Genomic DNA, 20,563 nt, shown 5'->3' with positions numbered 1-20,563 from the left:
CTTTTCCTTCTCCATCTCAAAAAACACCAAAACTCCTCCACAAGTAAACTACTACAAACCCTCAAATCCATTTTCAAGAACAAAAAAATTTATCAAAGCCAATATGTTGAGAATCCTTGGAAAAGATCTCACAACAATGATCACCAGATCTGAGTCATCAAAAATCGAAGTTGCCCACCATGTGTTCGACGATTTGTCTGAATGGGAATTCGTTAACCCATCTGATGATGAACAAGATGACACCTACTCCTTCACTGATGAACCCATGTTAAAACAAGATGACCCTATTACTGACCCGTGTGAAATCGGGTCACCATCTTCGGATATATCCATGGATTCTCCCTTGCAAGTAGAGCTTGTTGGTGCATTGATCGCGTATGATGTTAGGGTTGATAGTTCTAATGATGACGTGGAAGAAGAAGAGGAAGAGGAAGAAGAAGATTATGATGATGATTTGGATGATGAGTTGGTGCCAAATTGGTTAAGTGATAAATTTGGGAGACAAAGGATTAGGAAAATAGGGAAAAGGGCTAATTCAAGGATGAACAAATCCAAAAAAGGGCCTCACGTTTTTAATAGGCCTGGATGTGTTCATGGCAAACATGGACTTGGTGTGCAGCACAATTATATCTAGGAAGTAAATAACTTGGAAGTTTCAACTGTGAAGGTTTAGGTTAATTTCTTTACTGGAATCATTGTTGATTTGATCTGAATATAAACTTTGATGTATTTAGGACGCAGGTGGAATTAGTATAAGAACGGTTGGTACTATTTTAGTTTGTCTACTTGGATTTGGATGTAAATATCTGAATTTATCTAATGCTATTTCAATTTCAAGATCCAATCTTTTATCGTTGCTTTTATTGTTTAATGCAAATATTTGAATTTAAGAAATAAAGCAAAAAGATCAGTTCTTGGTGGAAATGATAATCCATTTGGAATTGGTTACCTTGTAAAATACTCCCCTGTTGTTCAATTGAATTATAAATTTACTGTGTGTTCTTTTCTTTATGTGACAATATGCTTCTCTGTTGTTCATATTTGCCAAGTTGCTTCGTTAATATTGATTTCTGCAGTTATGTTTATTGACTTATTTCAACTATAAGTAACTCTCTTTTGTTCTTCATAATTTGCACAACACTCTGAGATCCATGAGGGAATTTTTTCTTGTATAGACTGAAGACTTGCTATTTTAGATGTAAAAGTGTTGAACACTGAATAATTTGTGTGGTGATCCACAATTCCACATGTATTTTATGATCTTGTTTCTCCAATAACTAAAGGTTGGAAGGTTAGTTTGTTTATAGTTTTTTCAAACCGATGCCAGCTGGACTTGCTTGTCATTGTCATCTTGCTTCTGAGGAAGATATGAATTAGTTTTGCTCCTTTCTCTCGATCTAGAAAGTTGAAGTTTATACTCTATGTTTTAATTGAATTACGAAAGGGAAACTTAATTCATTGCCTACCGGGTAGAAAAAAGCTAAGGTCTTATGGTGGCAAATAATTACTTCCGGTGTTTACACCAATTTAACCGTAAAAAGGGATAACACGGTGTTGCGTTGCGCACAAAGCATTTCGCGTTCACGTAAGGTCTTCTCACGCACAAAGCATTTCGCGTTCACGTAAGGTCTTGAGAAGAAGGGGGTGTGATGTAGATCGTCGAATCAAGCATTAATGACTGATCTTATGATTTGAACCCGTGATCATAGGTCACACACGGATAACCTTACCATTATTTCAAAGGCTTCTCCTCCCATTATTTCAAAGGCTTCTCTTCTCCAATTTAAACTTAGCACTTATAATTTAAGGCTTCTCTTCTCCAATTTAAACATAGCACTTATAATTTAACGTGAGAATACACATCATTTAACCATCATCAATTAAAAAGTAGTTTCTAGTTGCGGCAGTGAATTGGATGGTAATGGAGAATATTAGGAATGCTCAAATGATAATATTGTCACTATCTGAAAAGCTTAAGCAATCATGAGTGATAATGTAGACATGACGTGAAGTTTAAGGAATCAATTGGCACCTACTTCCACACAAAAATACAAACAAATAGCACTGCCTTTTTCATATTAGTTGGTGATGGTTATGAGTGCACTATAAGGAATAAAGAATTTTGGTTTAGGTTGAAGTAAGCTCTAGAATTAAAAAAAAGCATTTGGCATTTTTCCTCCGGTTATTGGTTGACTTTTGATTGATCTCGGTTAAAATAACTGGTAGAAGACCTTGTAAAATTGATAGGAGAAGAACTTGTTAGAATGGCAATTTCTGGCAACTCTAGTTACGTTTGGTTATTATTATTTGGTTGAACAGAACATGTTACGACAGTTGGAATTAGAGTATATTTGGTATAACTGGAAGTCGTTTCCGTATATAAGAGGCTGGTATAGAAGCAGCGGGTTCTGAGGAGTACTCGTTCTTGGCCGAAGTGCACAAGTACTAGGTTCTGCGATTAAGTCATACCCACAATACGTAAAAAGTTGCAAATCTATTCGGAACAATTTCAAATATGCGGTGTCTGAAATTTCATATGACTGAAGTTCGTTTATTTTTGCCTGAACTTTAGGAACCATTTCTGTCTGAACTTTATTCATTTTTGCCTCATCTTCAGACAAAAATACCTAAACTTGAATCATATGTAAAGACTGCACATCCGAAATTGTTTCGAAATAAATAAAAGTGCAAAAAAAAAAAAAAAGTAAGAATTAGATAGTGATGTCCGAATAGGACAACAATAAATATTTTTATCTCACTGTTTATACCAAAAGTACACCCCAGCCCTGAGGCATGAAGATATGCAGCCAACTTTAGATAAGTCGATGATCTTAGTGTGTGTACCATATATTTAATCAGTAGCGGAATCATAAAATTTTATAAGGCAAAAAGACAAATATGTCATGTTTGAAATTTGATTTTGTACTTCTCTTTTATTAAAGAAATTCAAACTTTCAGATATGTATCAAATAAATTACTGTTATTCTACTTGCGCGGTATAAATTTTGGATGAACTAAATTCAATTGATGGAACGCTACATCCTCCGTAGGCTCAATGTCAAAGGAGCAGGGTGTGGGCAACAAAACATTCAATGAAATACAATTTAAAACCATTCTGTGTGTCACATTGTCACAATCTATTAATTGATTAATTATGGTTCAAATTTAATTTAATAGGAGTTAGTTATGTAATATTTCTTGCATCTTATATGATTGTACTGCAGTATTCTTCTAATATGGTCCTTGAATTAGTTGTTGAGATGTTGCATCGTCTTCATCAAAGGCTTGTTGATGTGGCAGTTTTGTTCTATGGGCCTGTTTGTCAGCCCAATCGATTGGCTTGCTGACAAGTAAGGTGGGCTGGCTTAAGGCTGTCAGTGGGGACGGGACGGTCCCGGTCCGGCCCTGTCTGGCACCGGACCGTCCCGGTCCCGGTTAACGATGGGGAGTGGGTAGGGGGACGGGTAGGGGGGCAGAAGGGGGGAAAAGTCCCGGTGATGCCCGGTCCGGTCAGGCCCGGTACCAACCGGCTGACCGGTCCCGCCCCGCTGGAAAATTGAATTAATTTTTTTTTTTTGCTGGTCAGCCTTTTGATCGTTGGAGCCTCCAAAATATTTACGTTGGGACTCCAAACGGTCTAATTTTCAGCCGTTGGAGTCCCCTTCTCCCGAAAAAAAATGCCCCCTAAAGTTTAATAAATTGCATTTTAATCCGAATTCTAAACTATAAATACCTCTTCATTTTATTCATTTTCACACAAATCATCCACCAATTATCTCTCTCTCTAATATTTGTTATCAATTATATATCTCTCTAATATTTGGTGAAATATTATTATTTTGGTGAAGTGGGCAATATTTGAATTTTGGAGCAACTTTCAAGCTTCAAGTAACATAATTTCAATTTCAACGTTTACGGTTACGTCTGCTTTTACGCAGATGTTTGGTACACTCGTTCCATCCTTTAATTTATTTAATTCTTGCATTTTATTTGCGTCTTTTTTTCAATTAATTTTCATATTTTATTTTATTATACTTTGATAATATGTCTAATAAAGTTAAGATCCCAGTCCTAGGTAAAACTGTCGAAATCCCTAACCCTTTTAGCCGTAGTAGTAAGGGTAAATCTGGTTCTTCTAGTAAATCTAAAATTCAATTTAGAAACAATACGGAGGATTTCACTCATGTTGATGAAACTGAATTTTTTGTTCTCCCCGGTTTTCCTCCTATTCCAGAAGATTTAGAATTACAAACTGAAGCTTTAGATAGAGCTTATGGTTTTAAAATTTGATGATTTGGAAAATTTAGAAGTAAAAGAAGGCGAGGAATTAGATTTAAATGAGACACCTACTAGTCCCGTTACCGAAGCTCCAACTCAGACTACATCTCAGTCTGGAGCTGGTTGTCCCCCTATACCTCCTACTCGGGGTACGACTAAGGCGCAACGTCCTAGAACTAGTGTCGTATGGAAATTCATGACTTTAGATGATACTAAAACTCAGGCTATTTGTCACAAATGTAAACAAATTTTAAAACACGGAAGCGACGGAGGGACGGGTGGGACGGGTGGTTTAACTATACATTTGAGAACATGTGTTGGAAAATCATACTTAGATGCTCGATTAGCAGCCGGACTTAAAAACACACCGACCGGCGCTAGTAGTGCCACTCCCGGTGGATTCGTTGGGGGATCTAATATGGTCCAACAAACTTTAAATCCTTCTAACCCCGTTGTCACTCAAATGGCTTATAATAAAGATAGAGATCGTGAAGAACTAGCTAAAATGGTTGTGGTTTGTGGCTTGCCTTTTAGCTTTTCTTCTAACCCCGGTTTTGTGCATTATATTAGAGCTATGTATAACCCTACTTTTCAAGGCATTCCTAGATCCACTATTAGAGCCGATGTTTTTAAATTTCAAAGTGATTATTGTCAATATATGCGTTGTGTGTTCCATCACCTAGATACTAGAGTGTCTGTCACTTCTGATATAGGTCGCAGTGTTAATGACAATGATTATTTATGTGTTACGGCACATTGGGTTGATCATAATTGGAATATGCAAAAGCGTATACTTGGTTATAAGTATATTGATGAGAAAAAAACAAATTCTTATATTTCTACAAATGTTCTAGACATTTTGCAATTATATGGTCTTGTTGACAAAGTATTAACTATTACATTTGATAATGCTTCTTCCATGACTATGAGTGCTGAACTTATGGCTATAAGAATTTTCCCAATTAACCTTGATATTTTTCATGTCCAATGTGCATGCCATGTTTTTAATTTAGTTGTAAAAGATGGTCTTGATTTATTTGAGGGTTCTCTACAAAAAATACGATATGCTTGTCAATATGTTTTTAGCGCTCATAAGCAAAGTAGAATTAATTTGTTTAGAAAATATTGTGTTGAGCAAAATTTGTCTGTTAGAAAAATTCCAAAAGAAGTTTGTACTGGGTGGAATTCTTTATATGAAAAGCTACTTGTTGCTCACCAATATCAAAAACCCCTTCAATATGTTTTTAATGCACATCATTATCATCCCCATGAACAAATACAAGATAGTAATTGGAATGAAATTGAAGGACTATGTATTTTTTTAGAAAAAATTTATATTGCAACAAAAGTATTTTCCGGTCAATACTATCCTACAATTGCACAGATGTTATTTTATATTTGTGGGCTTACAAAACTATTTGCGGAATATAGAGAATCAAACGAACATGAGGAAGCCGTTGATGAAATGATTTTCAATTTTAAAATTATTTTTTTCCTATTCCCGATATTTATTTGATTGCTTGTATACTTGACCCGTCTTTAAAATTAAGAGGTGCTCGTGGACTTGTTGACAAAATTTATTTGCAGTTAGATATTCCTCCTAATGAGCATCCAAATGTTGAAGAGTGTAAACATAGCATAGAATTAAAAGCTAAACTAAAGTATAATAATTATAAAAATGAAGAAAGTAGAAGTGGAAATCAACAACCTTCACAAAAAAATAAGGCTAAATTTGGCAATAGAAAATTTGATAGATCAATGGATGCTGCATGGCTTGGTATCGCTAATACTCAAAATGAAAGTGATCTTGAATCTTATCTTGATCAGAGTTTGTAAAGCATCACTGTGGACGACGACGACAATGAAGATATTTTAGGATGGTGGAGGGAGCGTGGCAAGGCATTTCCATTACTCTAAAAAATAGCTCAAGATATCCTAACTATTCAATCATCACCAGTAGCTTCGGAGGCAGGTTTTAGCGCGGCAAGATTTCAACTCGGAGATCACAGACATTCATTAGCACGAGATAGCTTGGAGATTTATGTCTTATTCAGGGATTGGATCAACGCAGAAAGAAGACATCGTGGGCTACCAAAATTAATCTGCCAAGAAGAAGAAGAATATGAAGAGATAATCAACATTAATAGCGATGATGGCATGGAACTTATGGACCGTCAAGGAGATATACCAATTCCAGAATTGAATGTAACGGAAGCGATACGACAATTAGAAAAAATGTACATAGATCCGTACAAGTTTTAGTGTGATAATTTATAATTAACTGTTTAGATGCCTAGTTAAAACAGAACCCTTCCTAGAAGATGGTTGTGTAGATTGGGTGATCTTATTGTAACTTAGAGGCCTAATTGAAACAGAACCCTTCCTAGAAGGTGGCGGTGTAGATTAGGTGCTCTTCTTGTATTTGATACTTTGAGTCAAGTTTTATGTAATTTAAAAGATCTATTTTGATTCTTACTTGAAATTATTTTTCTTTACATAACTACAAAAAAGAATGCAATTCTTTATAAAGATTATAAAGACTTGAAAGTATATTTAATATTATGTAATAAATTAAAAATAATAGCCCTTAGAAGTTTAAAAAATAGCTGTTGTTAAATACTTTTAAAGACTTTAAAGTTATAAGTTATAAAAAATAAATAGTTCTTACTTGAAATTATTTTCTCCTATTATAAAATATAAATACCTAAAAATAAATCCAAGTCTTTAAATTTTTTATAAAGACTTGAAAATTTAATATTAGCTAATAAGTTATCAATTTAAATGTTAAGTTTGAAGTTTTATTAAAAAAAAGCCCCCCCCCCCCCCTATCCGCAGGCCCGTCCCGTCCCCTTTGGAGTGGGACGGGATGGCCCCCCCAAAAAGTCCCCCAAAAGCCCGTCCCCCCAAAGTCCCCCTTTAAGAAGTTCCCGTCCCCCCAAAATGTCCCCTACCATCCCCGTCCCGTCCCCCCTGCCACCCTTAGGCTGGCTTCATTGAGATATACTCTGCCGTTTAACACCACAAGGAACAAAGATATATATTTGTAATTTTGGATTACTCGTATAATATAGATTCAGAAATAAGTAGAGTAATTGTTATCAAAATCATTAGGCATGTTTCCTTAATACAAACTATAAGTATTTTATTACAAGAACTTAAAATAGATAAGTGAAAATATGATATGGCAAAATCCAATGATAGAATTGGAACATTTTCAATTCTCCAAGATTAAAAGTCACATCTTCTTTTCAGGGGGTGGTTGTGGATAAGAGAACACTATTGAGATTAATCACAAAAAGATATCCTCGGAGTCGGAGACAGAACACGATCTGATTTAATGACAGCACATATTGTAACTAGTCAATTGGACTTATATACAATATTTGAAACGATTCAGAAAAGCAAAATGTATTTGAAGAATTGTACATCCTGTACTAGAATAGTGGTCCAGTTTGTGAGGCTCGTGAGAGTGAAAAATTGGATGTTGAAATTTCTTGTAAGTTTCACTAGGATTTTTTTTTTTTTTTTTAACTATCAGATATTTGTAACTGACTAAGCCTGATTAATTCAAAATTGTATCAGGTGAAACCACAAAAAAGGTAAAATGTTCCTTACTAAAATGTTCTCCTTTGCGAGTTGTTGAAACCAAAGACATCTGTCATAGGTCATGGAGGGCAATTGCAAAATCAAAATTTTCACAAAGGGAATTTTAAAATATAAAGAAGTAGCATACGAAGAAACTGAGGGATTCAACTTCTATTATAAATATATAAGAATAATTTTGATATTGTATATATAATGTAATTTTTCGACAAAAAAGGTTCAGATGAGTCATTTGCGCTCCCCTAGCTACATCTCTAATGAAGGGATTCCAATTATTCCACCACATTTTTCAGTGACATTATCTATTTCGTTCCTGTGATATATTCATAAGTTTTGATACCTACTATGTGATTATGGCCTTTGACATGAAAATATTCAACCTACTCTCTTAGTGTATTCATATGAATATCAGCTCAAACGTGAAAGAATTGAAACCTTACCATTTTGGTTTATTAGTGGAGAATCTAATAGAACCAAATAAGAAAAAGCCAAAAAAAGGGACATAGTGGAGAATCGAATGGAGAAAAATGCTTAACTAAAATCTCATTATAAAAATGTTTTGCACAAAGCGACGCAGCAGCAAAGTTTAACGAGGCCAGCATGCTTCTGGTGGAAAAAATTTAAGCCACTCACTTCTTTTCCTTGCTTCGGCATTTTTCTCCTATTTGTATTTGAGAATAACTTGATAATCATTTGTGTACTGTGTATTACAGATTGAGTTGGTTTGGATTTTTTAATTACCAAATCAAATTAATTGTGTCGGATTTTAAAATCTATAATCAAATCAACATAAGTTGGGTTTTTTAACCTCAGATTTTTTTTATTTTCTCTGATTTTTCGGGTTTTTTCCCGAAAAAGTCTTCATATAAAACATTTTACATTTACTTCAAATATTTCTTTAGTCATCGTAAGATACAACTATATAAGTAAGATGTTTCTTAAGAAAATAACACAAAATGTGAGATGAGTGATGGGATTGTAATAAAATATTCAACAAAAAAAAATAATGAAATCGCATAAAATAAATATTGCTAATTAGTAAGCCATAATGAAAATGATTATAATCTAAATATACTAAGTCATGCTAAAATAAGTATGACTAATAACTATTATTTACATTGCAAAAATAAGATAAAACAAAGTTGTGTATTTTCACTATCTAAATCAACGCAAAACTAAAAAATAGAAGTCCAACATTATTGCCATTTCTAGTAATAGAATTGAATTTCTTTTGTTAGCATTAGTATTGATTTGAATATTTGAGTTGCTGATAATTATGGGCTATAGAACTTATTGGACCACTCAAAATTCTAAGTTGAAGCTTAAAATAATATGTTAAAAGACAAAAACTATGAAAAAATTTAAGAAATATCTATAAATCGCATTACAAATAAATATATTTTTATACAAAATAATTTTAAAAACTGTATATTTGTATTGTCAGGTTGGTTTGGTTTGGTTTGACTTTTTTTAGTTAAAACCAAACCAACTATAGTGGGGTTTTTTTTTCCAATACCAAACCAAGTCAAACCAAACCACTAATCGGATATTTTCTCGATTTGACTCGGATTATCGGTTTGGTGCGGCTTGTCGGTTTTCTTTGTAGAGCCCTACTGTATATGGTTGACTTTTTGAGTTGCATTTAAGGTGTGTGGATTATTGGAAATGAAATGAAATGAAAATTATAGGAGCCCATACATAAATAAATTAGAAAACTATTATGTGATTTCACTACTTATCTGGGCAAAATACATCAAAACACCCATAAACTATAACCCAAAAGTCATTTTCACACTTAAACTATCCTGACGATCCATTACATACCTAATATATTTAAAAGTGATATTTTTTACCCCTCCAGAGCTGATGTGGCATAAATAAAATTTATAATTCAAAAATAGGCAAGTGAAGTCAAAATTAAAATAATTTTTTTTAAATTATTCCTCCACCCCACAACCCCACCCCACGCCACCTCCATCTCTTCCAGCTCAAACCACCGCCACTGCCACCCCGCCCTCCCTTCTCCTCCACCTTCACGCCACCCTACACCCCCAAACCCTTTTTCTTCATTTCACCAACACCACCCCCTCCCTCCCTCCCCACCGCCGTTCTTCTCCCCTTCCCCGGTCAAACTCCACCACCAAAGCAACAATCCTCCATTGGTATACTTGTGAAATTTCCATTGATGTAACATTGATAGCAGCAAGTAGCAGTAATTTATTACTCCGTCCAAAATGGCACCAAATCTCTAATCTGTTGGTGCCATCTGACGTTGATAGCAGTAGAGATTTGGTGCCATTTATTTCTAATCTGTTGTCCCTCAATCCTCCTTGCCATTCTCTTTAAAATGAAGAAGTCAAAATTAAAATGAAGAAAGCTGAGCAGTGGTTCCTCTTTGGCAGTGACGGAGAGGACGAGCAGTGGTTGCAGCAGTGAAGCATGAAGGGCTTGGGGAGTCGGGGGTCGGCATGGGGCGCGGGGTAGGTGAGGTGGTGGGGGGTGAAACGGAGAAGAAGGAAAAAGAAAATAGTGCAAATTAAAAAGAAAAAGTACTGAAAATAATAAAATTTATTTTATTTCCACGTGGCGCTAACGTGGCATGCGCGTGTGGAACACCACACGCTGTGAAAGTGGTATAATACCTTGCAGGGTGGTCTTAAATTCACTTTTAAGCTGTTAAGGTGTGTAATGGGTCGCTCGTATAGTTTAGGTGTGATATCGACATTTTGGGTATAGTTTAGGGGTGTTTTGATGTATTTTGCCTACTTATCTGTATTCATGCGTACAAGTACAACAACAAATCCAGTGTATTCCACAGGCACGGATCTGTTTTCATGTGTAAATTATCTAATATCCATACCAATTGGAGGTATGAAGTATACTCTTGAAACAACCATTATAAATAAAATACAAAAGAAAAAAAAAAAAAATTAGTTTGGATGGCAGCATCCCTAGTATTTTCAACCATGAAATACTATCTCTTAATCAAAATTCTAACTTTGGCGTACTGTGTCTCTTTCCATGCATGTGAACCCATGACACCGCTGAATTGGTAATTTCAAATGGATCAAAAGGAGACAAGTGCACAAAATTGCCGATTCTGGGAACGTTTAAGTCATGTCTTAAGTTTATAAAACTTTGCAAGTATACCAATTTCAGAACTGACTTCAGATATACAGGATTAACGTCGAGCAAAACGCTATACCTAAAGTTCTAAATTTTGTCTAAAGTTCACGTCACATGCATGACTGAACTCAGCGACATATGATTGTAGTTCAGGCATTTATACATGGTGTATGGTCAACTGAAAAATATTTTGTTAAGAAACAATTTATTTTCGAAACCCTCCCATCAAATTAACCCAAAAGTAAATGTCTTTTTTGCCTTAATTATATAGTTGTATCTTATGATGACTAAAGAAATATTTGAAGTAAATGTAAAATGTTTTATATGAAGACTTTTTCGGGAAAAAACCCGAAAAATCAGAGAAAATCGAAAAAATCTGAGTAAAAAACCCAACTTATGTTGATTTGATTATAGATTTCCGTATTATTTACACACAAATGATCTACTCCAAATGAGCTCAGTTTTGAAATATAATAAGTTCCAGATATCATAAAAACAATCCTCAATAATCATCAAATTCTCAAAACAATAAATCTAACAAACTCATTTTGCCACAATATAATAATGGTGATTTGCCAATGTTTTCAATTTTTTTCAATAACGCCCCACTTCATTTAAACTCGTTTTTCATATTTAAAGTTCAAGAACCACTTTATGTAGATGGGAAAAACATTATTGTAGGACAACTAAGAAGAAGAAGGAGGAGGCGACGGAGGCAACATTGTGTTTTGTCTGATGATTGCCAAAATTGAGTATTGTATATCTTAAATAATTTTTAAAAACTAAATACATACTTAAATAACAGTGTTTAAATAGGGCAAGCCGTGACATTTTTACGATCAGAAGTGCCAAAGTTTGATGGACCAGATTACTGAAAATTCTCAAGCATTGGGATTAGAATTGCTCTTCATTTTAGATAATCTAAGGTAAAATGTAATCCATTATTACGAGGACAAAAATGAGAATTTGGCGATATTTGAGGAATTAAAAGCACAACATTCTCCTGGAAAAAATAATACTAACTGTCCTTCTCATTTCCTCTTTACCTATTCCCGTATTTTTCAATGACTCGATTATCAGCCAAGCCCCACACCTTTTTTCCCCATCAAAATCCAATGCCCTCAATCTTATATGTCAGTGATCGTTGGTAGATAGATAAAATTATTTTAAGATTATAATCTTGAGATTAATTTATTTTATTTTTTGAGATTAATTTATTTCATTTAGGAGGTAAGATAAAATAATCTCAGGAATAATGAGATAAGATGAGATATCTCAGCATTAATTATGAGATTAATTGTGTACCATGTTTGATATAAGGTATAAATTTATCTACCTTTTATCAAACATGGTACAAAATTAATCCTACAGGTAGTGCTGAGATATCTCAGCTAATACCGTGTACCAAACAATCTCTTAGGACCGTTTGATACGCAGACTAAATTATCCCGATATTATAATTTTGGGATTATAGTCCTGAGACTAATTTATCTCATCTGAAAGGTGGGATAAAATAATCTCAACTATGATGGAATAAGATGAGATATCTCAGAATTAGTTTTGGACTTTATTTTATACACTGTTTGGTACAAAGTATAAAATTATCCTAAATAAATTTATACCTTATATCAAACAGAATATAAAATTAATACCAAATTTAATGTTGAGATATCTCACCTTATTCGGGTACGAAACGACCCCTTAATAATCCCTACAGCATCTGTCACCCATAACTTTGCTTGCCCTAATAATTATTGTGACTCTAAGTTGACACTTGGCAGAATAACACGTGGCTCCTCCCCATCCCCGGCCCCGGCCCCTACAACTTACAAGACATTATAAAGCGAACACGTGGCGAGCTTAAGCATAAAGAGAATTGTAATGGTCAATGTAAACACGTGACACCAATTAAAAACGTTTTACACGAACCGATGAATATAGAATTTGTGTTTGAGTATATATATATATATATGTACCATTACCATTTAATTATGATTAATTAATGTATATATTCATTTCATTAAATTATTTAATCATAATAAATTATATTAATTTGATATAAACACTAAGAGTGTGAGATTTACTTGGTAAAACCCTCCCATCAAATTAACCCAAAAGTAAAGATAAGAGATAAGATAACTGTCAAACTTGTCAATCCAACTTGTAACCTTTTTAAATTCTAGCTTTTTCATAAATATTTTACCCATTTTAGTTATGTGTAACTTATAAGTACTCAAAGCCATTCAACGATTAATCAATTTTACTGTTTGAATATGTATTACGTATTTAACTTTGTTTAAATGAGAGGAGAAAAAAGAAGAGATAAATATTAATTAGAAGGTTTGAGACGATCCAGAAAGCACTTGATCATATTATGATCTGAGTAATCTTAAAATATATAAATTTTGATTTTAGATTAGTTCGATTAGCTTCGAAGCTAGTAAAATTGACTCACCATATGGGAGAAGCACCAAACAAATTAGTACTGGTTAAGATTTTTTTCAGCGAATTGACTCCACTAGATAGTGTGCCTATGGACTTTTATTATTAATAATACGAAAAAAGGGTCTAATATACCCTTGAACTATTGAATTTGGTGTAAAAATACCCGTCATCTACCTTTAGGGCCTAAAATATCCTGGACGTTAAACTTTTGGGGCTTAAAATACCTCTGACGTTTAACACCTTTGGGCCTAAAATACCCCTAGCGTTAACCTTTGGGGCCTAAAATACTATTATTTTTAACGGACCCATTTCATTTATTGTGTGGCACCCTTTGATTGGTTGACAATTTAATTAACTTAAACTAATTAATCTCCCCATCTAACCCGATCCAACAAATAAAAACTGACCGACCCACCCCAATAAAATCCCCATTCCACCGTATAAAAAGAAACATACAAACCCAGGTCATTACAAACCATACAAAACAAAAAAAAAAAACACGAACCCATTCCATTACAAATCGTGAATTCTGGTGCTTCAATTATGATGGTTCATTTTTTATCTAAATTATTTATGATTTTCAGCATTTCATTTTGCATATCAGCTATATTCTTGATCAGCCTTGTTATTTATGTGACTTTGATATATATATATATATATATATATATATATATATATATTTGCTGATGATACCACATCACAAAAAATTATGTGAATTTCCAGTTCCATGACTTTTATCTTCATCTTCTGTTAGTGCTTATGATGAGGTGTGATATTGTGAAGCCAAATTACCATACCTGTGTACCATATGAAGTAAGGTTTTAGTTAACGCAATGAATGTGGACATTACTGAGCTTAACATGTCAAAATTTGAGTAGAAATTATGGTTTGTTCTGTTTGAGTTCACGATTTGATTTGTAATGAAATGGGTTCGTGGATTTTTTTGATGTGGTTTGTAATGACCTAGGTTCGTATGTTTTTTTTTTATACGATGGAATGGGAATTTAATTGGGGCGGGTCGAGTTTTATTTGTTGGATCGGGTTAAATGAGGGGATTAATTAGTTTAAGTTAATTAAATTGTCAACCAATCAAAGGGTGTCACCAGGGGCGGAGCCACATTGGCTCCAGGGGGTTTATCCGAACCCCCTCGACGAAAAATTACAGTGTATTTTCAGAGTTAAAATTATTTTGTTATGTATATATCATAGATGTTGAACTCCCTGACTTCTTCGTGTATTTACCTTTTAGAATTTTTGAACCTCCTGGATGAAAATTCTGGCTCCGTCACTGGGTGTCACGTAATAAATGAATTGGGTCTGTTCAAAATAAGGGTATTTTAGGCCACAAAGGTTAACGTCAGGGGTATTTTAGGCCTCAAAGGTTAGCGTCAAGGGTATTTTAGGCCCAAAGGTGAATGAAGGGTATTTTTACACCAAATTCAATAGTTCAAGTATATTTTAGGCTCTTTTCCGTTAATAATAAAAACTAATCCTCACAAGTCACGACTCATTAAGTATTGAAATGAGCATATTGAAACTATTTCTTAAAAATTAAATCTGGTTCAGCCATATTCTTCTGTTTGGTTAACGTGCTGAAATAACATTTTTCTTGCTCAACTTGCATTGCTTCTCTATTACCTGGAGTATCTCCCCTTTTAAAGTACAAATTAAGTTGATTATTTATTTAATTAGCTCAAGAAATTTTCATCTTCACCAAACTAACAATTATTCTAACTATAAATTTAATTTAAACTATATAGAAGAGAAGAGCCAGTTTTAGACAATAGATCGTCGTCCGTTAAGCATTAAAAAAAAAGTGTGGTCCCCATAATAAAAACCAACCAATCAATATTAAAAAAAAAAAAGTAAAAAAAGTTGAACCCACCGTCTCCAAATTCACGAGAAAAAAAAAGTGGACCCCATATTAACAAAATCAAACAATATAAAAAAAAAGTGAATCCCATGTTAAAAAAACAAACAATGTAAAAAAAAACGTGCAGACTTTGTATTCGTAGCAAACACTAATATAATAAAGTTTTAAATACGGAGCACAAACTACAATGTTATATTATTCGTGTTTTAAACATAGTATCCCATATTGACAAAATCAAGCAATATAAAAAACAAAAATGAATCCCATATTAAAAAAACAAACAATGTCAAAAAAAAAAAAGTGCAGACTTTGTATTCGTAGTAAACACTAATATAATAAAGTTTTAGATACGGAGCACAAACTACAATGTTATATTAATCGTGTTTTGAACATAGTATATATATATATATATACACATTATATGCATAAAAATAGTGCAAACTAATAATGTCCAAAAGGATGGCCCCCATACTAAACAACACCAAGCAATATAAAAAATAAAAATAAAAAAAGAAGAAACTATATAAAGCATGAGTTTAGACCCATGCTTCGTCGTCCGTTATCCCTTAAAAAAAATTGGGGGGGGGGGGGGGGGGGGGCATACTAAATAACACCGAGCAATAAAAAAAAATTAAAAAAAGGAAGAAAAAAAAGTGAAACTCACCATCTCCAAACTCATGGGAAAAAAAAGTGGACCTCATATTAACAAAATCAAGCAATATCAAGAAAAAAAAAGTGAACCCCATATTAAAAAAAAAATATAATGTTAAAAAGAAAAGTGCAGACTTTGTATTTGTAGCAAATACTAGGATCGTCGTCCGTTAAGCATTAAAAAAAATGTGGTCCCTATATTAAAAACCAAACAACCAATATTAAAAAAAAAAAAAAAAAGTAAAAAAAGTGGAACCCACCATCTCCAATTTCACGGTGAAAAAAAAATAGACCTCATATTAACAAAATCAAGCAATATAAAAAAAAGTGAATAACATATTAAAAAAAAAAACAATGTAAAAAAAAACGTGCAGACTTTGTATTCGTAGCAAACACTGATATAATAAAGTTTTAGATACGGAGCACAAACTACAATGTTATATTATTCGTGTTTTGAACATAGTATCCCATATTGACAAAATCAAGCAATATAAAAAAAAAGTGAATCCCATATTAAAAAAACAAACAATGTCAAAAAAAAAAAAACAGACTTTGTATTCGTAGCAAACAGTAATATAATAAAGTTTTAGATACGGAGCACAAACTACAATGTTATATTAATCATGTTTTGAACATAATGTGTATATATATATATATATATATATATATATATATATATATATATATATATATATATATATATATATATATATGCATAAAAATAGTTCAAACTAATAATGTCCAAAAGGGTTGGCCCCATACTAAACAACACCAAGCAATTTAAAAAATAAAAAAGAAACTATATAAACCATGGGTTTAGACCCATGCTTCGTCGTCCGTTGTCCCAAAAGAAAAGGGGTGGGCCCCATACTAAATAACACCGAACAATAAAATAAAATAAAAAGAAAACAAAAAGTGGAACTCACCATCTCCAAACTCATGGGAAAAAAAAAAAAGTAGACCCCATATTAACAAAATCAAGCAATATAAAAAAAAAAAAAAAGTGAACCCCGTATTAAAAAAAAATATAATGTTAAAAAAAAAGTGCAGACTTTGTATTCGTAGCAAACACTAATATAACAAAGTTTTAGATACGGAGCACAAATTACAATGTTATATTAATCGTGTTTTAAACATCGTATATGTATATATATTATATGCATAAAAATAGTGCAAACTAATAATGTCCAAAAAAAAAAATGCACCTCATAAAGGGTGGACCCCATACTAAACAACATTAAGTAATATAAAAAAAAAAGTGGAACCCATCATCTCCAAACTCACGATAAAAAAAAGTGAACCCCATATTAACAAAATCAAGCAATAGCAAAAAAAAAAAAAGTGAACCCCATATTAAAAAAAATGATGTAAAAAAAAAAGTGCAGACTTTGTATTCGTAGTAAACACTAATATAATAAAATTTTAGATACGGAGCACAAACTACAATGTTATATTAATCGTGTTTTGAACATAGTACAATGTTATATTAATCGTATATATATATATATATATATATATATATATATATATATATACACATTATATGCATAAAAATAGTGCAAATTAATAATGTCAAAAAAAAAGTGTACCCCATATTAAAAATTCAAACAATATTCATGTAATTTCCAAAGTATCTCATTAAGTCAATAATGATGGATTCATTGCCACGTGCGTATCAATCCATTAGTGGGAGCAAATGAAATTGCTTTTCTTCAAAAGGTTAAGTAGTCAAACCATAAAATTTTCTTTCTTATTTTATATTAGCCTGAGATCTAATCTAGATATTAAACTGTTGTATTTGCTATTCCGCCATGTCATTTATTTATTATGTTTACTAAAATAAATATACTTAAAATATTTATATTTTAAAATAAGATAGAATTTAATTACTTTTTTATTTTTATTCTTACTCTAATAAATGTGAAAAGAGATTAATGTCATAAAAAAATATATCAAATGCAGATCAAATAACGAATAAGGTAAATTAGTCAAATTATAATTCTAATCGACGTTTTCTTAAAAAAACCATGCAAAAGAAAACATGACAAGTAAAATGAGCTAAACCGAGAATATTTACCAAAAATTAAAAAATAGTACTTCTTCGTTTAAATAGAAAATCAATTTCTACTTTGTTTCGTTTTAAACATGTAAAATTAATTTAATAATTTAAATTAGAATTATCCAAATCAAAATTTGATAAAAAATAATAAGTATTTTACACCATTAAATTAATCGAATTAAAATTGAAAGTATCAACTGATGCTTAAATATTACTATTGTTTTATCTCAAAGAGAGGAAAATACTTTCCTTTTAAACAAGTCTTCTCTTTTAAAAAATATTAATAAATTTGCCGATTTTATATTCGTAGCAAACATTAATATAATATAGTTTTAGATACGGAGCACAAACTACAATGTTATATTAATCGTGTTTTAAACATAATATATATATATATATATATATATATATATATATGATCACTATTCAAAAACAACTACATACACATAGATGCACTATAATCTAAAGTGTTGGGCCCGTGCATAGGCCATCTAGTAATAACTATATAGAAGAGTCGGTTGGGCTCCTTTTTCGTCGTTCGTTGTGGGCCCCATAAAGATAATTGTGGGCCCATATATATTAAACAACAACTAAAATAAAAATAAAAAAATTATGGGCCCCATATATATTAAACAACAACTAATATTAAAAAAAATAAAATTATGAGCCCTATATTAAACACCAACCAGTATTAAAAAAATCAAGCAATATAAAAAATAAAAAAAAAAGTGAAGCCCATATTAAAAACAAATAAAGTAAAAAAAAAGTGCAGACTTTGTATTCGTAGTAAACACTAATATAATAAAGTTTTAGATAGGAAGTACAAACTACAATGTTATATTAATCGTGTTTTGAACATAATATACTCTCTCTCTCTCTCTCTCTGTATATATATATAATCACTACTCAAAGACAACTGCATACACATAGATGCACTATAATCTAAAGTGTTAGGCCCGTGCACAGCACGGACATAGGTCGTCTAGTATAATAATGAAAGTTCCTTGCAAGACTTGGTTCTTCGTCCCATTGAAGTAACACTACATTTTTTTCAACCTTGCTAAAATATTATTTTAAAATTTGTAACCATACCGGTTTTATTGATCAAGGAAAAGTACGTAGGAGGGGGGAAAACAATAACGGGAGGAACTCCACTCTTTATGGCAGAAGAAAAAGGAGGCTAACCTTTCTCTTTACATGAGTCCGCAACTTAAATAATCTCAAAAGTGAAATTTTGATCCAAAATAATTCATAAAAAAGGTTACAAAAGTGTCTTGTATGCACAAAATTAGTGAGCAATAGTAGTTAACTGTGACGGTCACCGTTAAGTCCTACTGAGCACTAATTTTGTGCGCAATAGGAGTTAGTTTTATTTTCTTCACACTTTGTATAATTTCAAAGTTTTGAAATTCACGTTTTTTTCATACTTTGACCAAAGATTAGTCATGTCTCAAAATTCCGGAATATTAATATTTTATATAGAACCTGATATCTTTTTTTGCAAACAATATTGTATGCTCAATACATCAAGTACACCTAAACGTTTGGATCGTCACTTTAGGGGTTGTAAAATGCCCCAAGTTTTCTTTGGAAACTTGTTATCGTTTGGTTTAAGTGTTTTATTTTATAAGGTTTTGATTTAAACGTTTTATTATTTAGTCGAGGCATTACTTTATTTCGAATATGTCGAGATTTTTTCATAATTAATTTAGAACGTCGCACGAGTTATTAATAAACGATAATAAATACTAAGATAACTATTATCATTAAGAAAATAATACCAAAAAAAATATAATATTCATATAAAATGTACAATTTATTTAGACATACACAATCTGTAGTGGGTCCCACATGTGGGAACCTTTAGAGTAACCTTAGGTCCCAGAGCCTTTAGAGTAACCTTAGGCCTAAGGCGATCCCCACCACTCCTACCACCCTCACCATCATCTCCATCCCCCTTCTTTCTCTTAATAATAAATGCTCTATGCCATGATCATCCTTCCTTCGCTTCCTTGCGCCCTTGAGCATAATATGCTTCTTCTTGGGTTTACGTGCGCTATGTACGATCAGAATCTCATCAGCATCAGAAGCCGGTTCTATCTCATCAGGAGACGGGTCCACAGGCGCAGAAGGATAAATCTGAAATAATATATAAACAATTAGTATTAATTTAAATTTAGATTTAATTAATACATTATCTTTTGGTAAAAAATCAAACCTGTGTGTCGAAGGGCTTTTGAGATGGCTGATGAGAGGGCTCCTGAGCTGGCTCCTCAACGGTCTCCCGAGCGGGCTCCGGAGCCGGACCTGTAGATGGTGCCGGAGTTGGATCCTAAGCAATGAAAAATTATATAATAATCAGTATAAGTATTTTAATTTGTTAAAATAATTATTTTAAACACTTACATCTTGACTCTGAAACATGTCGAAGTCCATGAATGTGTAGTCATACTCCAGCTCCTTCCCCTCCGTATATCACGAACTGGCCGCTCACCTTATGGATCACGAATTAGCAGCTGGGCAGACAC

General features: G+C 32.6%; 1 protein-coding gene across 1 annotated transcript; it reads left to right on the top strand.

Moving 5' to 3' along the window:
* Nucleotides 1–844, top strand: LOC132599217 (uncharacterized). The gene has a single exon (XM_060312496.1). It carries the CDS (start codon nt 104–106, stop codon nt 632–634), a length of 531 nt encoding a protein of 176 aa, XP_060168479.1. The 5' UTR covers nt 1–103; the 3' UTR covers nt 635–844.
* Nucleotides 845–20,563: the final 19,719 nt, after the last annotated feature.

This window comes from Lycium barbarum, chromosome 6 (genome assembly GCF_019175385.1).
Source record: "Lycium barbarum isolate Lr01 chromosome 6, ASM1917538v2, whole genome shotgun sequence".
Classification (NCBI taxonomy): domain Eukaryota; kingdom Viridiplantae; phylum Streptophyta; class Magnoliopsida; order Solanales; family Solanaceae; genus Lycium; species Lycium barbarum.
This window is presented reverse-complemented; position numbering and strand designations above follow the sequence as displayed.